The sequence below is a fragment of the Gracilinanus agilis genome, chromosome 2 (genome assembly GCF_016433145.1).
Source record: "Gracilinanus agilis isolate LMUSP501 chromosome 2, AgileGrace, whole genome shotgun sequence".
Lineage (NCBI taxonomy): Eukaryota > Metazoa > Chordata > Mammalia > Didelphimorphia > Didelphidae > Gracilinanus > Gracilinanus agilis.
Window position 1 is genome coordinate 688,536,751 of NC_058131.1, and position 23,640 is coordinate 688,560,390.

At 43.5% G+C, this 23,640-nt stretch overlaps 1 protein-coding gene across 1 annotated transcript in view; it reads left to right on the forward strand.

The window, feature by feature from the left end:
- LDB3 (LIM domain binding 3) overlaps window positions 1–21,197 on the forward strand; it is a 125,846-nt gene extending 104,649 nt beyond the window's left edge. Inside the window, exons 10-14 of the mRNA XM_044659159.1 lie at window positions 7,364–7,766; window positions 9,626–9,806; window positions 10,306–10,426; window positions 14,086–14,201; window positions 17,893–21,197. Coding sequence (XP_044515094.1) covers window positions 7,364–7,766; window positions 9,626–9,806; window positions 10,306–10,426; window positions 14,086–14,201; window positions 17,893–17,982 — 911 coding nt within the window. The 3' untranslated portion in view covers window positions 17,983–21,197. The remainder of the gene's footprint in view (window positions 1–7,363; window positions 7,767–9,625; window positions 9,807–10,305; window positions 10,427–14,085; window positions 14,202–17,892) is intronic.
- The last annotated feature ends 2,443 nt before the right edge of the window (window positions 21,198–23,640 follow it).

Below are 23,640 nucleotides of genomic sequence, written 5' to 3' on the forward strand. Positions count from 1 at the left end.
TAATTGAAAAATAATAAGGGGGCGGCTGGGTAGCTTAGTAGATTGAAAACCAGACCTAGAGATGGGAGGTCATAGCCTCAGACACTTCCTAGCTGTGTGACCCTGGGCAAGTTACTTAATCCCCATTGCTCATGCCCTCTTCTACCTTGGAACCAATGCATAGTATTGATTCTAAGGTGGAAGGCGAGGGTTTAAAAAATAATAATAAAATCCATCTTGTGTGACCACAAATACTAGTCTGTGTGACCTTGGATATGTCATTTAAATTTTCTAGTCTTTCAGTTCCCCATTTAGCTAAAACAAGAGGGTTAGATTAGCTGATCTCTAAAATCCCTTCCAGCTTGAAATTTGATGATATTATGTCCTAAAAAGGAAGGCAATGGCCAGATTACGGAGTGCCTTGAAATACCAGTCTAAAACAATGAGCACCAATAACAAGTTTCTCCATAGCCCTTTGGAAACTAACGTTTGCAGGGTCCAGCTTGGTGGTGTGTCTGGGAGTGGCTTAGACCATAGGCAAGGCAGGGCCACAGAGGAGCAGAATCCTCCCAAGACTGTGGACTTCTAAGAGCAGTGCCAGTATTGTGAGCTTTGTAAAATGAAAAACATTTGAAATGCTAAGTATAGCACCAGGAGCGATGGGGCAGAATGCCAGGTAGCCAGGCTACAGCCTTGCTTAATGTTCAGAATACCGAAAGGAAATAGAACCTCCTTGGAGAGATGCCATCCCTACCCAGACTCAGAAGTTCCTGGGCACAGAGAACTTGATGAAAAATCCTGTGCTCTCTGCCCCTGGTAGCACCATCCGTGGAAGCCATGCCTCTGGACAAGAGGCCTTCTCTTAGGGTAACGTGGGGCCTGGCACCATTTTGGGCCCTTCTTCCTTCCTTCTTAATCCTGGCCCTCTTCCAGTCTATCTCTGGTCCATCTGTCTGTGCCCCGCTAGGTGGCAGCATACCCTTAGTTCCAGTTCAGGCCCCAATGGAAGGCAAGAAAGGAATGAGGGCCCATAGAAGAACCCAGCCTCTTTTTAACTCCTTCACTCCCAAGATGGACTTCAAACCTGTAGGGCTGGTGTTAAGCTTGAGAAGGATTTGTTTTGGTTCTCTGAAATAAGGTCTCACCCACATCCCAGACATTAACTCATTCCTCCCCGAAGGGTGGGAGGGACAGGAATTCTCTGACTTGTTTTGGAAAAGAAGGCTGGCATTGGTCTTACCAAAGGGCACAGGCAGGCCAGAATCATAGATGGGTTAGTATTCCCAAAGTTTCCAGGTTTAGTCTGGGCCTGAGGGTCTATAGGGGCATCACTAAATGCTGCCTTAAAGGTTTATACAGGGCTATGAGTTGGGTAATTTAAGAATTATGATTCCCATTTAAGAGATGAAGAAACAAAGGCTCAGAGACTTGCCCATGTTCATGACAACTTTTAAGTGTGGGAATAGGATGCAGCTGGGTGGCTCAGTGGATTGAGAGCCAGGCCTTGAGATGGGAGGTCCTAGGTTCAGATCTGGCCTCAGACACTTCCTAGCTGTGTGACCCTGGAAAAGTCACTCTTCTGCCTTGGAACCCATACACGGTATTAATTCTAAGATGGAAGAAATGGGGTAAAGAAAAAAGGATCTTTTAGGTTCATGTTTGGGGGCAGGGACTAAACAACATTGACCCCAGTTTCAATAATGGCCCCTATTGGACCATCAGGCATAGAGATGAAAGATCTGGATACCTGCACCCAGAAACTCCCACCTCCCAGAAGATGCCACTCTTGGTTTTCTCTCTACTGGCAAGGGGGCCTGGGTAGCTACTCACATACCACTCATCCAGGCAATCTCTGAAACCATGGCGGCATCAAGAAAAGGGAGAGTGAGGCGATGATGATATCACTCTGTATTTATTTCAGGCCTTGCCAAACTCAGCACTCCTCAGACAAGCTCTCACCCCAGCTTTGAGGATCCCAGGGAGGAAGGGCAAGAGCCCAGTGTAGCTCCCACTCTGAAAGAAGGGAATCTGAGGCATTGATAGTTTTGTGACCAACCAGGAAAGGAGTTCAATCTCTGGGAAACCCAAATCTGCATCCTTCCACCCAACCCTTAGGTCAGAAACCTTTTTCTCCTAGCTGCCCCGACACTCCTCCCCTTGGGACCGTGGGTGGTGTTTCTGGAGCAGAACCAACAATCCTCTTACAATCATGATCTTATCCAGGGCCCCCACTCTGCTGGCGCCATAGGTGGGGCGCCTGGAGATACTGTAGTGAGGTTCCTTCTAAAAACCCTTGGGGCCTTGATGAGGAAGGCAGGACAGTTTGGGGGGTAGTGAGGAGCCCAAACATTCAATGGCTCCCAAAGGGTGGGATGTTACCGGCGCCCTCTCTAGAATCCCAGGATCCACAGAAAGGGGACAAACCATTGAAATGATCATCTCTAGACACAACTTTGAGTATGTTGAAGAGGGGACTCAGCTCCTGAGGATGCTGGGAGGGAAACATGGTCTTGCTTGCCAGAGGCTGAGTGAGTAAGTAAGGGCTCTTTGAAAAAAGTTGGGCAGAGAACTTAGAATTAGTTAGGAATCACCTTGTTTAATTACATATTCTCTCAGCAGCCTTGCGAGATAGGGGGCCTTTTGAACTTGCCAATTAGAGATGAAAGATCACCTTCTAATTTGGGCAGCCTTAATGTCATCATGCAGAAATAGGAACATCCTCTGGGCAGGCTCTGAAGAGATAGGATGGCAAGGCAAGCTCTCTTGGGCTGCTTTTAAACACTCTTTACCTTTCCAAAGTGGGAAAAGGGGAACTAGGGGCTCAGAGAGGCCATTTGCTTCTAAGACTGATCAGCAGAATGAGTAGATGTGTAGCCTTGAAGAAGGTGATACACTAGGGTAGATCTCGTTTAGTTTTTTTCTGAAAAGAAGTAAGAGGTAAAGAATTCAGTAATAATAAACAGTAGCATTTATAGAGAGCACTTTAAGATTTATGAGGCACTTTGGATGATCTCATAAAAACCCTGAAAAGTAGGGAATTATTCCTTTTTTCCAGAGAAGGAAACTGAGGCAGAGAGACTCACCCAAGGTTTCACAGCTAATAAGTATTCAAACTCAGGGCTTCCTTACTCCAAGTGAAGGACTCTGTCTTGGGTAACCACCTTGCTGCCTCAATAGGTCATCTTCCACCTCCCTGCCTTTGCATAAAATTGCCCTCATTTTAGGAGCTTAGTCCCTCCTTGGAGCCTCAGGTCAAACCATGCCTCTGATCCTCCCAAGTGACCTTGGACAAATCATTTCTCTTCCTTGAGTCTCATTCCTCTCGCTCCCCAGCTAACTTGAAAGCTCATAATCCTATGATCCCCCATTAGACTGCGAGCTTCTTGTTGGCAGAGACTATGTTTTTGTTTTTCTTTGTAACTCCAGGGCTTAGCATGGTGCCTGGCACTTAATAGGCACTTAAATATATTTTAAACTTTTCTTTTTTATAACCTTTACCTTTCATCTTAGCATCAGTACTTTGCATTGGTTCCAAGAGAATGTTCCAAGACTGTTCCAAAAGAACAATCAGGGCTAGGCAATGGATATTAAGTGACTTGCCCAGGATCATCTAGCTAGGAGGTGTCTGAGGCCAGATCTGAACCCAGGACCTCCCATCTCTGGGCTTGACTTTCTATCCAGTGAGCCACCCAGCTAGCCCCCACCAACCATCTTTCTTAATCTCATTTTCCATGATTCCCCTCCACAAATCCTATATGCCAACCAAACTTTACTTTGAGTTGTCCCCCAATCAATATGATCCTCCCTCTCTGCTTCTGGCATCCCCACAGATTGTCCTCCAGGCCCAGAGTGTTCTCCCTCCTCATCTCTGATTCTCTCAAACATCATCTTCTTTCATGGTCTCTTTTCAGGCACCACCTTCTCCAAGAAGCCTCCCCTGTTCTCCTCCCTCCAATTGTGAACTCTGTGCCCTTCCTCAAATTATTCTGTATTTCCTTACTCATGAATGTGCTATATCTCCCAAGAAAAGACCAATTCCTTAAGGGAGGGAAATATCTCACTTCTGTCTTAGGAGTACACCATAGATACCTCAATAAGATGTTTTAAATTGAATTCTAATAGCCCTAATTTCCTCTTCCCCCAAAACCATCAAAACGACCATTGAGTCTCCCCATCTATGAATACACCCTTCTCTTCTCTCTCTACCTTCCTCCTTTCTTCTTCATCAGTACTTTTTCTTTGTTCCTTCCTTTCTCAGTCTCCCAAACAGTTGATGTGTATGAGGGGAGATACAATTTCACTTTATTTCTATAACTAATTTAAGACCCAAGTAGATCTAGAGAATTAAGGTGCTTATCTCCCAGACACCGCCAGGACCATTTGAAATTCCCATCCTTCCTTCTTTCCTCCAAGATTAGTCCACTTGGGCCCCAGGAAGAACTAGGGCACAGAATTTAGAGAAAGAAGCCTTAAAGGTTATTTAGTCCTACTCCGTCATCAAGAATAGAGGGACCTCAGAGACCATCTAGCCCAACCTTCTCATTTTCCTGAAAAGGAAACCAAGGCCTACAGAGGTTGAATGACTTCTCCAAGGTCACACAGGTTGTTAATAGCAGCTCTGGGATTTAAACACAGTTCCTCAGACTTCAAATCCAGCCTTCTTTCCTTTGTTAAGCTATAGTATTATAGGTGATAATATTATAGATCCAGAGATGGAAGGGACCTCAAAGGCCATCTAGTCCAAAGACCTTGTTTTTTCTGAGGAGGAAATTGAAGCCTGGAGCAATTAGATGACTCACCCATGGTCACACAGATAGACAAGAGCAAAGATAAGATTTGAACCTGGATCCTCTGCCAAAAAAATCTAATATTCATTCGCTACTTCATTTTCCAAAAAAAAGAGTGGCTGAATTTTCCCGCACAATAGTTGCTTAGGAATAACCAACAGAGAGAGGAGTTCAGTTGCCTGCCTGGATCTTGGAGGAAAAAAGGGGGGTTTCCTTCTTACTAAAATGGGGGGAGGCTCGGCGTACAATGGGCCGAGTCAAAGGCTGGAGAGCAGCAGGCAACTGGGAAAAATTCCGTTTGGGAAGCTCTTCCCTACAGAGGATGGGGATGAGAGTGGCCAAAACAAGATGAAGAGCTGAAATTCCTTCATCCCATCCAGGCTCTGAGCCCCCTGCCATTTCCTGCTCCTCATGGACCATTTGTGGGGGGTGCCGGATCAGAGATGAAGAGGCTCCCACCGGGTCTCCCTGGGGAGACAGGAAGCATTGTGGGGTCTGAGGGTGATCTCCCGAAAGGAGCTTCCCTAAATATTCTGCCTTAATGAGGGCTCTGGGTGCCGGGTGGAAAATGGAAACAAGCCCACGTGTAGGCAGGACGTGTCTGCATCTGTCTCTGGAGAACTGAGCATTCTTAGAGCCCAGAATTTCCCTGCGCCTGGTGAATGATAACTGAGCCCCCTCCTCTAGCCCCTCGTGGGGTCTCTGGTTGGGTGGGATCCTGGTCCAGAGAGGGACCACGTTTTTAGCGACCGTAACCTGCTCTTTGGCTCCATCGGGGTGCTCGGGAGTGCCCAGATGCTGAGAGGGAGACCAGAAGCCCCAGATTCTCTTCCCTCATTTCTGCTCTTTGTCTCCCTCTAACCAACTGGAGGAGATAAAGTGGGGGGCCTGGGGAGGGCGCCCGGACCTGATACTCTCCTGCCCACGTCTGAAATGACTGCCTTCACCTGAAGAAAGACGTCTTCAAGACTCAGAGTCTTCATCTCTAAAATGGGTGGGGGGCCATATTTTCACTGTCTATCTCAGGGGGCTTTGAGAGGAAGTGGAAGTACTTTGTATCGTGTAAAGCATGATTCAGATTTCTCTATTATTTCCCCAGATCCCATTCATTTTTCTGCCACCCCCCCAAACCCCAGCATTTCTAGTTTTGGAGAAAGGGAATAAATTCAGGCCTGATCCCTTATGCATATTATATATTGGTGTCATTTTTAGGCAGTTAGAGGGCAGATAGAGGGCTGGAGTTGGAATCAGGAAGACCTGAGTTCAAATCCAGACTCAGACACTCACTGGTAGTATGATCCTAGGCAAGTCACTTTATCTCTGTCAGTCTGTTTCTCATCCCTAAAATGGGGATAATGACAGCATTTACCTCCCAAGGTGGTTGTGAGGTCTCAAATGAAATATCTCTCAAGTACTTAGCACAGTGTCTGGCACAGAGTAGGTGCTTTAGAAATACTCGCTGTCAATGTTATTTTTTCTTCAGATCTTATCTCTGATCTCTGGATAACTAACCCTTTTATAAGTCCCTTATCTCTATTAATCATATGTCAAATATGGCAAGTGGGGCTTATCAAAAAGTTCCTTGAAAGAATATTTTTTATTTGAAAATTTTTATTTAATTAATTCATTTAGAATATTTTTCCATGGTTACATGATTCATGTTCTTTCCCTCCCCTCCTCCCACCCCCTCCCGAATCTGACACGCAATTCCACTGGGTTTTGCATGTGTCATTGATCAAGACCTATTTCCATATTATTGATAATTGCACTGGGGTGATTGTTTAGAGTCTGCATCCCCCATCATATCTCCATCCACCCATGTGACCAAGCAGTTGTTTTTCTTCTGTGTTTCTGGATGTGAATAGCATTGAAAGAATATTTTTTTTAACTATCTCTTCACTGCACCAAAAATAATTTGATTTCTGGGCAATTATAATGACCCAAATTTGGCCCTAGAGAATGCATAATGAAAAGAACACTGGCCCTGGAGTCAGAGGACCTGAATTCAAATCCTGTCTCCAATACTTGTTACCTTTGTGACTGTGGACGAGTTATTTACCCTCCCTCGGGCTCAGTTTTTTCATCTGTAAAAATTAAGGAACTGGACTAGACGTCCTCCGAGGAGCCTTCCAGCCTTACGCCAAAGCTGCTAAGATCTCCTTCCAGAGATGGCAGCCGATAGACGTGGAAAACTTCATGTAGCATGAGAGACAGTTGATGCCTCGCTGATAAACTTTTATCCTTTTTCTTAATCTTTGATACAAGGGATGGCTTTCTGAGTAGGGGGAGAGAGGCGAGCCAGCCTCGGAAATAAGTACGATAAAATAAGATAGAGTGAGATTTTAGAAAGACCTTCCTTCTTCTGAATGAGCATTCTTTAAACACCACTTTCTCGAGGGCAGCCTAGCCTCCCCCTGCTCCCACCCCTGAACCCTTCTCCATGGACCCCAGCCCCACCAGCACCCAGAAATCTGGGGCCTCAGAAGACGAGTCACCTCGAGAGATGGAAAAGATGTGCCTCTCCTGTAGGGAAAGTCTACAGCTTCCTGACCCCTTCCTTTTCTTCCTTTTCTTCTTTTTATGTTTTGGGATTACAGTACCTGCAAGCAGCTATAGCCCAGCTCCAGGAGCAACCTACAGCCCAGCCCCTGCCTACACCCCATCCCCGGCCCCTGCCTACACCCCATCCCCAGCTCCTTCCTATAACCCTTCCCCATACAGCCCAGCTCCATCAGCAACCTACAGCTCTGGCCCAGCGGAGCCAGCCAGCCGCCCGCCGTGGGTGACTGATGACAACTTCTCTCAAAAGTTCGCCCCTGGGAAGACCACCACCTCGATCAGCAAGCAGGTCCTTCCCCGGGGTGCCCCGGGCCCATCGCCGGGCTATACTCCTGCCGGCACCCAGGTACCCACACTAGCCCGAGGCACCATCCAGAGGGCTGAGCGCTTTCCAGCCAGCAACCGGACTCCTCACTGCGGACACTGTAACAGCATCATCCGGTACAGTCACGGGCCCTGGGGGTGGGAGAAGAGGGAAGGAGACCCTACAGGCAGGGAATCCCAAGGAGCTGTGTGTGGAGGGTCTCTTCTCTTCCCCACAGGGTGTTCTTCTCCGTCCTGCCTCCTTTTTACTTCCCTTTTTCTTTTCACTCTCTTTCTTCTTTTGAAGAGGTTTTATTTTTTAAATAGATGTAATTTTAATTTTAAAAAATAGATGTAACAGAATAAAATATGCAACAGAACATAATATAATACATATGATGTTGTCTATATCATAGAATCTAGAGTTGGAAGGAAGGGACCTCAGAAATCGTCTGGTCCAACCCCCTCATTTTCTAGGTGAAAAAACTGAACCTCAGAGAATTTAAGGGTCTTAGACAAAGTCATGTGATTGGTCAGAGGCCCACTCAGCACTTGAACCCAGGCCTCCAGCCACTACCCCATACTGATCTACAAATTTCATCACTAAGGAGAAGCTCTGTGGTCATCATCCACGTTAGACGTAATTATAGGTGGTCAGCAAGCACACTGACCCTCGTTCATTAGGAGGCTCGAGTGCTCACAAAGCAAGTGGCCTTGCTTCTGGACCCTTGTGGCCTCTTGGTTTTCATGGGGAGCGGATCATTGCCTGGTCCAGGGCATTGAGGGGACCGCCTGTCCCTTTGAGTGACTCAAGCCATCATCCCAAAAGCTCAGGAGCTTCGAGGAATCTCAAGGATCCTTCAAGTCCAACCCATCTCTGACCTCTACAAATCCCTGACAAGAGGTCATCAGCCTTTGCTCAGTGATCTCTATTGATGAGGAAGCTACCAACCCCCAAAGGGAAGAAACGAACATTGATTAAGCACCTACTATGTGGTCACTGCTTATTATCTCCTAGGAAGCAATCCATTTCCATTTTGGATCTCTTTAGCTACTAACAAGTTTGTCCTTTGCACAGGAAATTGCCTGTCTACAATGTCTCCCCATAGTTTCTAGTGCTGACCTCCTGGATTGAGCCTTGAAGGCAAGGATCATATCTCTTCTAAGTCTTCACTTGTGCCAACCAAATGTCCCTCCTTCCTTCCCCTGACTAATCCTCATAGGGCACAGTCTTAAAATCCCTCACCATCTTCACCTCGTTCCTCTGAACATTCTCCAGTGCCTGGTGCTTAGCTCCATACCTGGCACATAGTAGGTGCTTAATAAATGTTTATTCACTGACTGACCTAAAATGGAGTGTCCAGAACTGAGCACAAGTCTCCAGATAAGGACTGACCAGAGAGAAAGACGAAGGGAGGAGGAAGAGGAGAGAACTGTCTTCTCCCTGGACCTGACCAATACTTCTTTCCTAATGCAACCTAAAATTGCATCCTCTTTACTGACCGTCATATGACGGTCATATATTGAGCTTGCACTCCACTGAAACCCCCAGATCTTTTTTTTGTTGTTGTAATAATTACCTCCCTCCCATGTCTTCCATGGGGAAGTGACAGTTGGGAAGCTCATTTTTTGAACCCCAGTGTAGGGTTTTACATTTATCATCAGGCTGGATCACATCATCTTCGATTTGGCTTATCGTTCTAGCCTGTCAAACTTCTTTTGGGTCCCACCTCCATCTCCTTTTTTTTTAAACCCTTAACTTCTGTGTATTGGCTCCTAAGTGGAAGAGTAGTAAGGGTGGGCCATGGGGGTCAAGTGACTTGCCCAGGGTCACCCAACTGGGAAGTGTCTGAGGCCAGATTTGAACCTAGGACCTCCCGTCTCTAGGCCTGACTCTCAATCCACTGAGCTACCCAGCTGCCCCCCACCTCCATCTCTTGCCATGTTTATGCTTGTCATCATAGGAGCTTATTCCACCCTGTCTCTTCTCCCCCCAGGGGCCCCTTCCTGGTTGCTATGGGTCGCTCCTGGCACCCAGAAGAGTTCAATTGTGCCTACTGCAAGACCTCTCTGGCTGACGTGTGCTTTGTGGAGGAGCAGAATAACGTGTACTGTGAGCGCTGCTATGAGCAGTTCTTTGCCCCACTGTGTGCCAAGTGCAACACCAAGATCATGGGGGTAAGTCAGGAGCCCATCTTCCATCTGGCTCTTGCTTTGGGGGCCGCTAGGGCCCCACCCATCACCCCCTACTCTTGCTCCAACCCACCACATCTGGAAAAGCAGTTGCACCATTTCCCCAAATTTGTAAAGTCCCATCCAGGGCCCTGGAACTGATGCCTCTTTCCCTCTGAAGAGCAATTCAAACACATTCCCCTCTTCCTGGTGTTAGAAGGAGAGAAAGAAAGAAAAAGAATCCACTCCATTTCCCGAGACGAGGCCCTCCCAGAAAAGAAGCCCGTTAGAGGCCCCAGCGGCACCGTGTCTCTGAATCAGCTTGGGCTTCATGAAGATTGATGCGGGCCCTTTCTTCTTCCAGAGACAGAAATTGCATTAGGTCTAGGCTGCTGAGCTAAACTGTTCCTAGCAAAGTCTTGTCTCTCTTCTCCCAGAGGTGCAGCCAAGGCCAGCCAGATAATGCCTTCTTTTCTTTCTCTTTTTTCCTGTCTTTTCTCCCCAGGAAGTGATGCATGCTCTGAGGCAGACTTGGCATACCACTTGCTTTGTCTGTGCAGCCTGTAGGAAGCCTTTTGGTAATAGCCTTTTCCACATGGAGGATGGAGAGCCCTACTGTGAGAAAGGTATGTGGTCCTCCAGAGAGATCTGTGGGGATGTCTAAATCTCATGGCTCGGTGCTTACAAGAAAGAGAACATCAGAGATTTCAAGGGAGTGGCTAAACTGAGCTTTGAACCCAAGTCCTTTAACTCCAAATCCAAAATACTTTTTTTCTTTTCTTTTCTTTTCTTTACTTTTTTTCTTTTCTCATTTTTCCTTCTCTCCCCTCCCCTCTCCTCTCCTCTCCTCTATTCTCCTTTTCTCTCCTCTCCTCTCCTCTCCTCTCCTCTCCTCTCCTCTCCTCTCCTCTCCTCTCCTCTCCTCTGCTCTCCTCTCCTCTGCTCTCCCTTTCTTTACTTTTACCTTTACCTTCTATCTCAGTATAGATTCTAAGACAGAAGCAATAAGAGATAGGCATTTGGAGTTGAGTGACTTGCCCAGGGTCACATAGATTTGAACGCAGGTCCTCCTGACTATCCACTGTGCTACCTAGCTGCCTCTCCAGAATGCTTTTCACTAAATACTTCCCCGAATGGTCCTTAATTCCAGGAGGCAGGCAACAGTCTCATTGAAACTTCTCTCCTAGGGGGTAGCTGGGTAGTTCAGTGGATTGAGTGTCAGGCTAGAGACAGGAGGTCCTAGGTTCAAATCTGGCCTCCGACACTTCCCAGCTGGGTGACCCTGGGCAAGTCACTTGACCCCCATGGCCCACCCTTACCACTCTTCTGCCTTGGAGCCAATACACAGAAGTTAAGGGTTTAAAAAAAAGAAACTTCTCTCCTTCTAGAGAGGATAGCTCCATCTTCCTCCCTGTAACTCAGATTCACAACCCAGGAATCATCTTCTACTCTTCCCTCTCCCTCACTCTGGGTAACCAATCCGCCACCAAGCCTTACTGCTTTTCCTACCACAAATTTCTTTCATCCGTTGGCTTTCCTCTACTCGTACATCCCCTCCTCTAGTTTCCCTCACTATCTGCATAATTTCCAGATTGGCATCCCTGTCCCTCCTGGTCTCTTCCTTTTCCATTCCATAATCCATTTAACCATCAAACTGCCATTCCTAAAACACAGATCTCACCATACAGTCTCCCCACCCTAACTTAAAAATCTCCAGCAGCTCCCAATTGTTTCTTGGATAAGGAAAAAAAAGTCTTCAGTCTGGAACTTAAAGTTCTCCACAATCTGGTTTCCTTCTATTCTCCGTTTTATTGCATATCAGAACCTGCCATGCCCTCTTCATTCCAGCAGCCACACTGCCCTAGCCACGGTTCCTCTCCCACAATATCCTATTGTGCATCGGGTGACGATGACTTAAATGAATTCCCTCCTCTGCCTTATAGAATCCTAGCATTCTTCATACTTTGGACCGTCAGCCACCACCTCTTACGTTGGTGTTCCACATCGGAAAAAGCTTCATTCTTGGGAACTGGCTGAAAGCATTAGAGTTGTCAGAACTGTTCAACTCTGGACCAGTCATGCAATATCTTTGGTTCGAAGCTTCCTTTTGTGGGAACCTCTGAAGGCAGGACGGGGGGAAGAGTAGAACAGAAGGTTGACTAGCTCATATCTAAGCCACCATCCAGCTGCCAATTTGTGACTCCATGACAGCCCTCCAGTTGACATCAGTTTTAATATTTAAGCCTTATTAGTTCTTCAACCAACCACACAGTCATCAATCCCTACGTTCTTGGCCACGAATCATCCATATAACCATGCCCTGTTCAAAATGTAATCAATGCCGTGCATAAAGTCATAAAAGGCATGCTTATTCAAGGTACAGATGACATGAAACTGGAAAAGAGAACTAATATGTCTGATAGCAGAAGCCAAAAGATCTCAGGACAGGAAGGAATGATGGACTATAATTATTGAAGAGATTTAATAGGGATACATTTATTTTTAAAAAAATTTTTAACCCTTACCTTCTATCTTAGGATCAATATGATATATTGATCCAATGGCAGAAGTGTGGAAAGGGTTAAATAATGGGGATTAAGTGACTTTTCCAGGATCATACAGCTAGGCAGTATCAGAGGATAAATTTGAATCCAGGACCTCCTTTCTCTAGACCTGGCTCTTAATCCACTGAGCCAAACAGCTGTCCCCAATAGGGATAAATTTAAAATCTGCTACTTGGGTGAAAAAAATTCAATCACACAAAAGGAGAATTCTAGCTTAATAGCAGTTGACATGGAAAACAATGAATTTCAAACTCCAGAGCAGCATCTCTAGGACATTTGCACTTATATTTTTTCAGTTCTTACCTTCTGTCTTAGTATCATTTCTAAGAAAGAGCAATTAGGGCTAGGCAGTTGGGCTTCAATGACTTGCCCAGAATCACACAGCTAGGAAGTGTCTGAGGCCAGGCTTGGAGTCAGGAGAACATGAATGTGCTCTTTAGCTGCCCTACGTGTGCACATTTCAAGGGGAGAGATGAGAACTGGGAGGATGTCAAGAGCAGGGCAACCAGGATGTTACAAGATGTAGGAAATAAGCCATCGGGGACAGAACTGGGAATGTTTCACCAAAAATGAGGAGATTAGGAGTGGGGAGGGAAATGGAAGTTTTGGACATGAGACCTATATGAAAGTATATGAAATATTACCATGTGGAAGTAAGAAAAGACTTTCCAGTTAGAGTCAAGGAAGAGAATTAGAGCCACCGAGTAGGAATTACAGAAGGCAGACTGGTTCCAGATTCCAATTCTGCTCTTTATTTCCTACCTTTCGTTCTTGGACAGTTTTTTTTTTAAACCCTTAACTTCTGTGTATTGACTTATAGGTGGAAGAGTGGTAAGGGTAGGTCTTGGACAGTTTTAATCTTTTGGAAGTTTTTAGGAAGAAAGGTTATAAAATGTATGTTTTCCCTCTTCATAGCCTTTAAGTGAAACTTTAACTCTGATTTCCCTAACTCTTCTCAAATATGTATTCTTATCTAAATTGAGAAATTATATTTATTTGCTGAAAGTAGGAGAGGTGACAGAAGGGGAGAGCAATGTCAGTATTGAATGATATTTAATGATAATAGCATGCAAAATTTCAAATAAAGATATCCTTACAGAAGTTCAGCATCTGAATCTAAGCCTAAGGAACTCGATTGTTAAAAATAAATAAGTTATTCAACAGGTTTCTTGTCCATATGACAAAAGCAACTAGCAACAATGGATCGTAGGTTTAGAACTGGAAGGAACCTTACATAGTCCAAACATTCTCTTCATTTTGCAAATGAAGAAACAAGAATCCAGAAGTTAAATAACTTACCCAAAGTCACACGGGTAGCAAAGAATAGAATCAGGATTAGAACTCAGGTCTTCTGACTCCAACATTTCTTTATAGTACAGAAGATTGCCTTCCTAAGACTGTGGTTCAGTGCATTGGGACATTGTCTTAATTTCTTAGAGATTTAAGTTGAGTTGCTCCCTCACTCTCAACGCATCCCTTACGGTCATAGATTTAGATCTAGAAGGAACTTTAGAGGCCATCTAAGCTGACTTTTTAATTTAGCAGATGGATGAAGATGCTCAGGCCCATAGAGGTTGAGTGCCTTGACTGTAGCCACACAACAAGTAGGGCTTGAACTGGTCCAAGTACATCTTCTTTCCATAGCACCATCCGCCATCTTTCCTGGATTCTTTTCTAGAGGGTTGGGATCTCACTTTGTGTGTATGTTTGTTTCTTTTCAGATTACATCAATTTGTTTAGCACCAAGTGTCATGGCTGCGACTTCCCTGTGGAAGCTGGAGACAAGTTCATCGAGGCCCTGGGACATACTTGGCACGACACTTGCTTCATCTGTGCTGTAGGTTTTCCCATATGTGACTTAGATTCTTCCAAGATCATGTTGTTACTTTGAAAATGGAGGGAACTGAAACCAGGAGGGATCAGCTAGAGGCCTGGAGATTGGATAAAACTGGAAGGCCATTGGTTTTGGGTGTTGTTTTTTTTTTGTTACAAAAATGGTTCATTTCTATTTTATTTCTAACTTTTTTAGAAATTTTTCTAAGATTATTTCTTTATTTCTAACTTTTTTAGAAAATTTTCTAAGATTATTTCTATAATCACAAACAACCAAATGAGACTTTGTTGACTAATCTTCGTGGTCCTCACTTGGAAAAGGTAGATTTCCATTTATGAGTGAGTTAACTCTGTTCCCTCTACATCTAGGGCAGCTGGGTAGTGCCATGCATAGAATGCCAGGCTTGATGTCAGGAATCTCATCTTCCTGAGTTCCAATCTGGCCTCTGACACTTACTAGTGGTATGACCCTGGGCAAGTCACTTAACTCTGCTTGCCTCAGTTTCTTCATCTGTAAAATGAGCTAGAGAAAAAAATGGCAACTCCTGTATCTTTACCAAGAAAATCCCAAATGGGATGGGATCATGAAGAGTCAGACACACTTAAAAATGATATAACAACAACATAATACTCTCGGAAGACCTGAGATCCTCTCATTCTGACCAACTCATCAGCTCTGTGAACTTTTTGGGAAGTCAAGTAATTTCTATGAAGCTCAATGTCATCATTTGTAAAGTGAGAAAATATACTAGGTAATCGCTAACATCTTCTTTCTTTGAGAACTATGAACAGCCGGTTGGATGAAATGGATAGAAGACTGAGCCTGGAATCAGGAAGACCTAAGTTCAAATCCAACTGAAGATATTACTTGTGGGCAGATCACTTAATTTTTGTCTGCCTCGGTTTCCACGATTGTAAAAAGGGGATAATAATAGCACCTATTTCATAGAGTTGTTGTGAGAATGAAATGAGATAATATTTCTAAAGCACTTAAATATAGCGCTGGTCATATAGTAATTATTGCTTAATACATGTGTATGCCCTTCCTTATTCTCTCTTTCCCCCATTTAAACTTGAGGCTGGAATTTTCTTGTGGAAAGCTTAGGAGAAGGAACTGAAAACGAGAGTATTTTAAAAGCTAAATGAAATGCCACTTGAAGCATTTCCATGAGATCATAAAAGGAAGCTTGTTAACATTCAGATCGATTCAATAGGAAGTGGGACATTCTCCTGGTTGCAGATCCATAGCTCCAATATGGCGCTATGGATGAATTAGAAAAAGAAAAAGAAAAGAAAAAACTAGAATGAATGTGCAAAATGGAACAACAACATTGGACCTAGATTTAGCTGCGTGACTATGGGAAAGCCACTGAACCGTGCTAAGCCTCCATCTCCTCATCAATAAACATGGGCATGATCATTTTCCATTACCATCCTCTTAGGGTTATCGTAAAAAAATGCTTTTAATGTTTACATGTTAAAGAGCCAGAGAAGTGTTGGTTGTTATTCTCGTTACTATTGACTTTTCCCTCAGAGGCTCTGAACATTTAACTCCCAGCCGAGTTCTCTGGTGTATAAACAGGATATTTATAAAGTCCTTTTCTGATTTCTACCTGTACACACTTCAGGCACGTTTGGTAGTATAAAGAAATGCCTTACTTATCAAATCAACAGACACTTATTTGGTATCTACTATGTGCCAGGCACTGTGCTAAGTGCTTTACAATTATTATCTCATTTGATGCTAATGATAGCTAACATTTATCTTGTATGTACTATGTGCTAGGCACTGTGTTAAGTGTTTCACATTATTTATTTCATCTATTTATTTGTTCGTTTGTTTATTATTTTATTTATTTTATTTACATTATTTATTTATAAATGTTTTACATTTATTATCTCATCACTCACACAAGTCCCTGTGTGGCCCTGAGCGAGTCACTGAAACTTCCTAGATCTGGGCACCTGTGCCCTCTAGATGTGTGAGGGGTGGCACAGGTGCCCAGATGCCAACCCTCTCTTTTTATAGGTCTAGGAAGTTTCAGTGACTTGCTCGAGGCCCCACATAGGGACTTTTGTGAGTCATTCATCCATTGGAGAGCAGAAGACCCAGGTTAGAATCTCTGCTTTGCCACTTACTACCTGAGGGATGTAGGACAAGGCATTTTCTTCATGAGGCCTCAGTTTCCTTATCTGTAGCATAAGGGGGCTGGGCTTTAAAATCTCAAAGGTGCTTCCCATCTCTAAATCTGTGATCTTCTGGGCTGGAATATGGGGAAGCAGCGACCCAATATGGCAGACACAGAAAGTACATGGAGGAGAATAAAGTTCACCAAGGCTCAAAAGGAAGGCGAGATACTGGGAAGGGATCCAGACACCAAACAAGAGCTTCAATTTTCCTCTGGATTGGAAGCAACAGAAGCCACAGGACCTTCCTAGGCAGGGAAGCAACTAGCAAAACCCGTGAATCTTCAGAATTTTCCACACGTCCTTCGAGTCTGACTCGAGTGGTTCCATGGGAGGCCAGGTTTCTTGGGCAATGCCACCGGATTGGCCTGCCATTGGAAGCTTGTTATCTCTCCCCAGATGTTTATGTTGACCTGTTGCCATGGCAGCCCAGAGGTGCTGAGGCAGAGAGGAGATATTACATGAGCTAACTCCTTCCTTGGCTGCCGAGACAGCATCACTAACACCAATGGTTTCTCCCAAGCTAAGCTGCTCCTTGTTACCCTACCAAAAGGAGAGAGGAAAGAGCTGGAATCTACTCTCCATGAGCTTACGGTCTATAGGAAGGATGGCCATCTGCCTCCCCACTGGATAGCACAGCGCCTCACCCATAACAGAGGACTAATCAATGCTGATTGATTGACTGATTTTCCAAAATCATTTATTAAGTACACCATTCAAGGTACTCAGGAATCTACACACAAAGGCAAAAACATGGTCCTTGACCTCGAGGAGTTTACATTTTACTGATGGTATTGTGGTGGAAGGGGAGGAAAAGGCACAACCCTAACCACTGGGGAGCTGGAGGTAGATGGACAGGAAAGGCTTCCAGAAAGAGGTGATAGAGGAGCTGAATCTTAAATGAAGATGAGAATTCTGAGAGATGGAGATGAGGAAGGAATTCAGGCATAAGGAACATTGCCTGTAGAGAGGCAGGAAATGGAAGCTACCATTTGGGAAATAGTTGGTCAGGCAAGTTGTAGAACACAAAATTGTAAATATGGAAATAGGTCTTGATCAATGACCCATGCAAAACCCAATGGAATTGCTCATTGGCTATGAGAGAGGGGGTGGGGAGGAAAGGAGGGAAAGAACATGAATCATGTAACCATGGAAAAATATTCTAAATTAAAATAAAAAATTTCAAATCAAAAAAAGAGAAAGGAAGGAAGGAAGGAAGGAAGGAAGGAAGCAAAATAAAAAAGAAAGCAAATAAAACCTGCTTATAAGAGCCAATTGTTAAAATGTCAGCATGGGCAAATGCTACAGATCAGGGATTGATTGGAAAAAGTGGTCACTTAAGAAAGTGATAAAGAAAATGTGAATAATGCAGATTTAACTTAAAAGTGTGTGAGGAACATTTTTTTCCAGGCAGTTGTTAAACCTTTACCACCTCATCATTGAATTTCTTTATGATTTCATTGTTTCCATGATTTCTTATCTTTCTCACGTTTTCTCCTTTCTTTCAGGTCTGCCATGTGAATTTGGAGGGGCAGCCTTTCTACTCCAAGAAAGATAAACCACTATGCAAGAAACACGCTCATGCTATCAATGTTTAAAAGAAGCTAGCAGCCCCTGGCATCAGAGGAAAACTCGATGGCCAACCCTGTTAACTACAAAAAAGGATAAATCACGATGGAAAACTTTTCTTTCTGTGGGGGAGGGAGAGGAGCTAGGAAGCCCCTGAGATCTTTTGAAGTACAATTTTAGCCCTTTTTATGTACACAGAACATGCATTTGCCTCGCTCTGACCAGAAGCCAGCCCAAGTCTCTCCCGAGAGGAGCTGGTAATTAATCCAAGACTGGAATGGTACTTCAAAAGCTGAGAACACAATCCTGAGCACTCCAGAGTATGAAACTAAAAGCAACTTTTCCTAAGAAATACAAATATACTCTTCGATAAGCTCAGCATCATCAGAGCTCTGGCCATTTCTTGGCTGGCATTTATCAAGAGCCCGGCGTCCTTTCGAAGAGCCCTTTAGTCTGTAGCTACAGCTGGCAGAAAGAAAAACAAAAAGTCAGATGCCAAAAAAAAAGTTCTAGTTGTAGCATATTTTTAGGCCCATAGCTGTTAGTTTGTAAAGTAAGACAGATCCAGGCGTTCCTCACCAAAAAAGGAAGCATTATTCCATTATTAATACAATGGTGCTAACTCCCAAAGCATCAAACTAGAGACCTTTAAATAAACCAATTTGAAGCATTCTCCACACCGCGAAGGGTGACGAAGAATAAAAGGAAAAAATTGAGTGCCAAAGTCAAAAGAAAGGGAAGCTATTCTAGGAGGGCCTGGGACATCGAGAAGTTTAACACTTGAAGGGCCATCCCTCCCCTCAGCACAAGGTTAAGAAAAGTTCATTTCTTCAGTTCATCTCTTTTGGTTTTAGACACCCAAATGGCCATAAAGCACCCATCTCATATTCAAACTGGGATGGGAAAATGGCATGGGTTTCCCCCAGTTTTGTTCATTGGTGGAAGAGGTAAGGAGAGGGAGAGGACTTTGGGCAGGATTTCAGTGTTGTATCTGTTTTAAGAACTCTTGGAATGGGTCTCCATCCCCCTGGTACTCCAAACGACCACCAATTGAAGTCTTTATCAGATCCCTTTGTCAGGGGGAGAAAACCAACCTTAATTCGTCAGTGCTGGGAAGGAGCAAAGATGGAATGTTAAAATAAATTGGATGGCACAAGGGACTGCCCACCCCCTAAGGACTGGGGAGCCTTCAGTTCTGCCAAATGCGTTGAAGACGGAGGGCACGGGTCACAGGCTGGGGGTGCTTCACAGTTCTGTCTGATATCACTGGGATTAGTTCCCCTACACGGGATACATTCTTCAGCCTCTGGTTTTGTTGGCTGATAAGAAGAAAGGCTAGGACAATATTGACTGGATTGCCCATCCATCTTGCTGGCTAACATTTTTACAATGTCTTCTGCTTTGGGTTGTGCTAGAAAAAATTTAAACTTAACCTCGCTAGTCAATATAGCAAGTATTTATTGATTTGAGCCTTTAAGATTGCTCAAATTTCTTAAATAACGCCAGAAATGAGCTAATATGTCAAGTGGTCCTTTTTAAGCTATTTAAGCGAGTAGAAGAAAGAGAAGGGTGTGATTTCCGAGTATGCCATTTTTGCTTTTCATTCTTTTTAGCAAGCAATACTATTTTACTCTTTGAAAATGTATATTTCCAGTTCGAATGACTATTTCTCTCCTTTAATCATGTAATATGTGGAGTTTTTTGCATCCTACCGCTAACTCCTGCATTCTTCCTTTGGGGAATTTTTTCTCCTTCCCTTTTTATTCCTTGATATATTGTAATGAAGTAAAAGTTCCAGTCCTCCTCTGGAAACTGATACTTGTACGGGAGAGTGTCTTAAGTCCGTAAGTTGAGAATAATAACAAATGGTCATGAATTTTGGACTTTATTTCTGAGGATTTCCATGAAGCCATCTATGCTCCTTCCCATAGAATCCAAAGGAGAATATATGCTTAGGCACCAAAACTAGAACTCTGAGTCTTTTTTGTACATTGACATTGAGGTTACTTTTTGGAGAAAAATATTGCCTGGTCACTTTTTCAAGGGATAGATACCAGCCACTATCTATAGTCATCTTCTTGAAAATAATCTAATAGGCAAGGACAAAGAAATGCCTAAAATATCCAGCCTGCACTGTTGAATGGCCGATATATCCATTAGGGTGAGGATTTAGGGACATTTGAGATAATCTAGTCCAACCCTTAATTTTACAGATAAGGATATTGATAAATGACTAATAAAGAGATATGCCCATAGGATACCCACCAAAGTGGTGGAGCCAGGACTTGAACTCAGATCTTCTGAGATATAGGGTCATAGATTCCAAGTCGAAAGGGACCGTGGAGGTCACTGATTCCAATCGCTTCATCTTTCACATGAGGATCATGCAAGATCACACAGGTAGTAAGTACCAAAACCAGGATCTGAACCCAAATTTTCAGACTCCCCATCCAGTACTCTTTCTAAGTATTATTTATGCTCCTTCTTTTCACTCCAAATCCAGCGTTCTTTCCATTGCATCATACTTAGCCTTCTTTGGCCCTTTCACAAATTTCCTAGTGCCTGGTTTCAAGGGGAGAAAATGATGGGGAATCATTTTATGGCTAAAGAATATCAGAGCCCATTGGAAGGGTTTTGGGGGGTTCCTTTTTGTGGAAATTGTTGAGGAAAGTGAAAAGCCTTAAGAGGAAAATTGGGGGAAACCCGTTTTGCTATTACTTTTTGAAGAAACTAGGCTGTCTTGGACTGTTTAGATCATACACACACACACACACACACACACAATTCTAAAGTTGACAGAAAAAGGAAGTCTCTTAAAGTTTGGTCCTTCGGGGTCATTAAGTTAGGTACAATGTTTTGCTTAAAGTTATCTCTTACTTATGGTTAATTGCATGAATGCCTAAAGCACGGAACCACACTTCTGAGTCAACATGAGGCAGTATACTTTGGATTTGAAATATTTGTCTCCTTAGAATAGACATCTGTTTAATGTTTCTAAACATTAACTTTTGCAACAGAGTGATTTGTGTCTGCAGTGATGTGCTAGGAATCTAGCTTTTATAATTTTTTTTCATCCCAAATGCCTTTGCTTTTGAATTTTTTAAGAAAAACTTTCTATTTATTAGCTCAGAAGTGGAATGTCGTGCTGTTTTATTAGAAGTGTGTGCCAATATATTTTGCATGGAGTTTCTACACCAACCAATGTGAATTAAACATTGTCACAAAATAAAAAGATGAAAAAGGATGTGCAAATAATGGGTTTTCTGTTAAAAAGATTAAAAATCCCAAGCAGGTTAACTCTTCGGCTGACTCTCCCTTAAGCAGATTTTTTAACCCTTAACTTCTGTGTATTGGCTCCTAGGTGGAAGAGTGGTAAGGGTAGGCAATGGGGGTCAAGTGACTTGCCCAGGGTCACACAGCTGGGAAGTGTCTGAGGCCAGACTTGAACCTAGGACCTCCTGTCTCTAGGCCTGGCTCTCAATCCACTGAATTACCCAGCTGCTCCCTTAAGTAGATTTTGAAAACAGGGGTGAAAGGCCAGTAACATGTTATAGAATCATGGAATCAAAAAATACTTAAGAAAATTGAGATCTCAGGGGCCAACTGAAAGTACAACACATATCTAAACAGGATTTCCTTCTGTGACATTCAAAAAAGTGGTCACCTAGACTTTGCTGAGGTTCCTTACTTGGGTGGCCTAAGGCAACTTAACTGCAATTTTCTGCCTCAGTTTCTTCATCTGTAAAATAAGAGGATTGGACTAAATAGCTTCTGAGACCCACTCTGGTTCTACAAGAAGGACTAAGGGAGTGGAGAGGGGAGGAGAGGAAGGGAGCCAGAATCCACTGCTTCCCCAAGCAGCCCATTTCTCTTTAGGCCATATTTTTATGACACCAGGCCTAAATTTGACTCTTTGCAATCCACCCATTGCTCCTCGTTATGATCTTTGAGGCCAAGCCAGACAAGACAGCCCTTCAAATCTTCTTCCCAACACCCCCTCCTTCGCCATCATCTTCTCTTCTCCAGACTAAACATCCCCACTTTAGTCCATCAAATACAGGGTTTTGTACCTAATGTTAATGGAAATTCTGTCTTCTTATTTAATCAAACAAGATGAGGATAGGAAAAGTTTTGCGTAAATATGTAAATGGAAGTGAGTTGTCAAAAACTCAAGAGTTGCCAAGGGCTTTTTATTTAGACACTTGCCAACCAACGTTGAGGAAATATTCATTTTGAACCTAACCCAAATGACTCTAAGAGAATGACACTTCTCTGGAAGTTATCGTTTTCCTTGATTTGTTGCCTATAAATGGAGAAAATGTCTCATGACAGAATTTATTCAATCAATAAGAACAGGCCAGTTCATATGCCTGGAAAGGATCCAGGATTTTGGGCCCCCTGAAGGATGGAAAGTACAGAGGGGTGAAAGAAGCTACTCTGAGTCCTTTCTCTCTCCATCTTGAACCTTCCCGTCTGGCACCATTAATAAGGTGTATCACCAATCTTCACTGAATGCAAACTGCTCAAGGCAGAGACTGTCTCGTATTTGAATCCTTCAGTGTCTAGAACATAGTGGATGCTTATTAAATTCCTGTCGAACAATTGTTTGAATTGAGGTATCTCAGTCCTGATGGGTCCCTAAAATGGCAGTGCTTCACACCTGATCCTGAGCCTCTCCTTATTCTTTCTGGGAAGAAAAATGGAAAGTTTCCCAATCCAACACAAATCCATCAGGCATTTATTGAAGACCTACTATGTTCCAGGAACTGTGCTCATCATCATTAGGGACACAAATAGGAGAAATGAAACATTCCCCACTTGCAGGGGCCTGGATAGTGGGGGGAGAGGGGGAGAAGTAGGGAAAAGAAGGAGGAATTTAATTCAACTTACACTCATTAAACTCTGACATGCCAGGCACTAGAGACAGAAAGACAAAAAAAGAAACAATCCCTGCCTGACCTCAAGAAACTTACATTTTGCTGAGGGGAAACAACATATACACAGCAAAGTACATACAAAATAGGGCAGCTGGGTGGCTCAGTGGATAGAGAACCAGGCCTGGAGATGAGAGGTTTTGGGTTCAAATCTGAACTCCGACACTTCCTAGCTAGGTGATCCTGGGGAAGTTACTTAACGTCCATTGTCCAGCCCTGACCTCTCTTCTGCTTTAGAACAGATGTTTGAATTGATTCTAAGACAGAAGGTAAGGGTTATTTTAAAAGATAGTATTATAAATACAAAATACATTTTAAAAAATTTAATGAAGTGAGGGGACAAGGAGGTGCTGACATTCTAGGTATCCTCTGGTTGCCCCAGGAGTCCCAGCCCTCAACAGTATCCCTCATTCTTCTGTTTAGTTACCAAATGCTCTCCAGAAAAATCATTGTCAAAGAATTAAAATTTTTAAAAAACACTAAATTCTAAAGGTGTATCAATTTTAATCTTGGAAGAATAAGACATTAATTAGTCCCAAATAAGGCTTGCTCTTTCTTTCTTTCCCTCTTTCTCTTTCTTTCTCTCTTTCCTTCTGTTTTCTCTCCTTTTTCTTTCTTTCCATCTTTCTTTCCTTTCCTTCTTTCCTTCCTTCCCTCCTTTCCTTCCTTCCTTTCTTCCTTCCTTCTTTTTCCTTCTTTCTTTCTTTCCTTTTATCTATCTATCTTTCTTTCCTTCCTTCCTTTCTTTTCTTC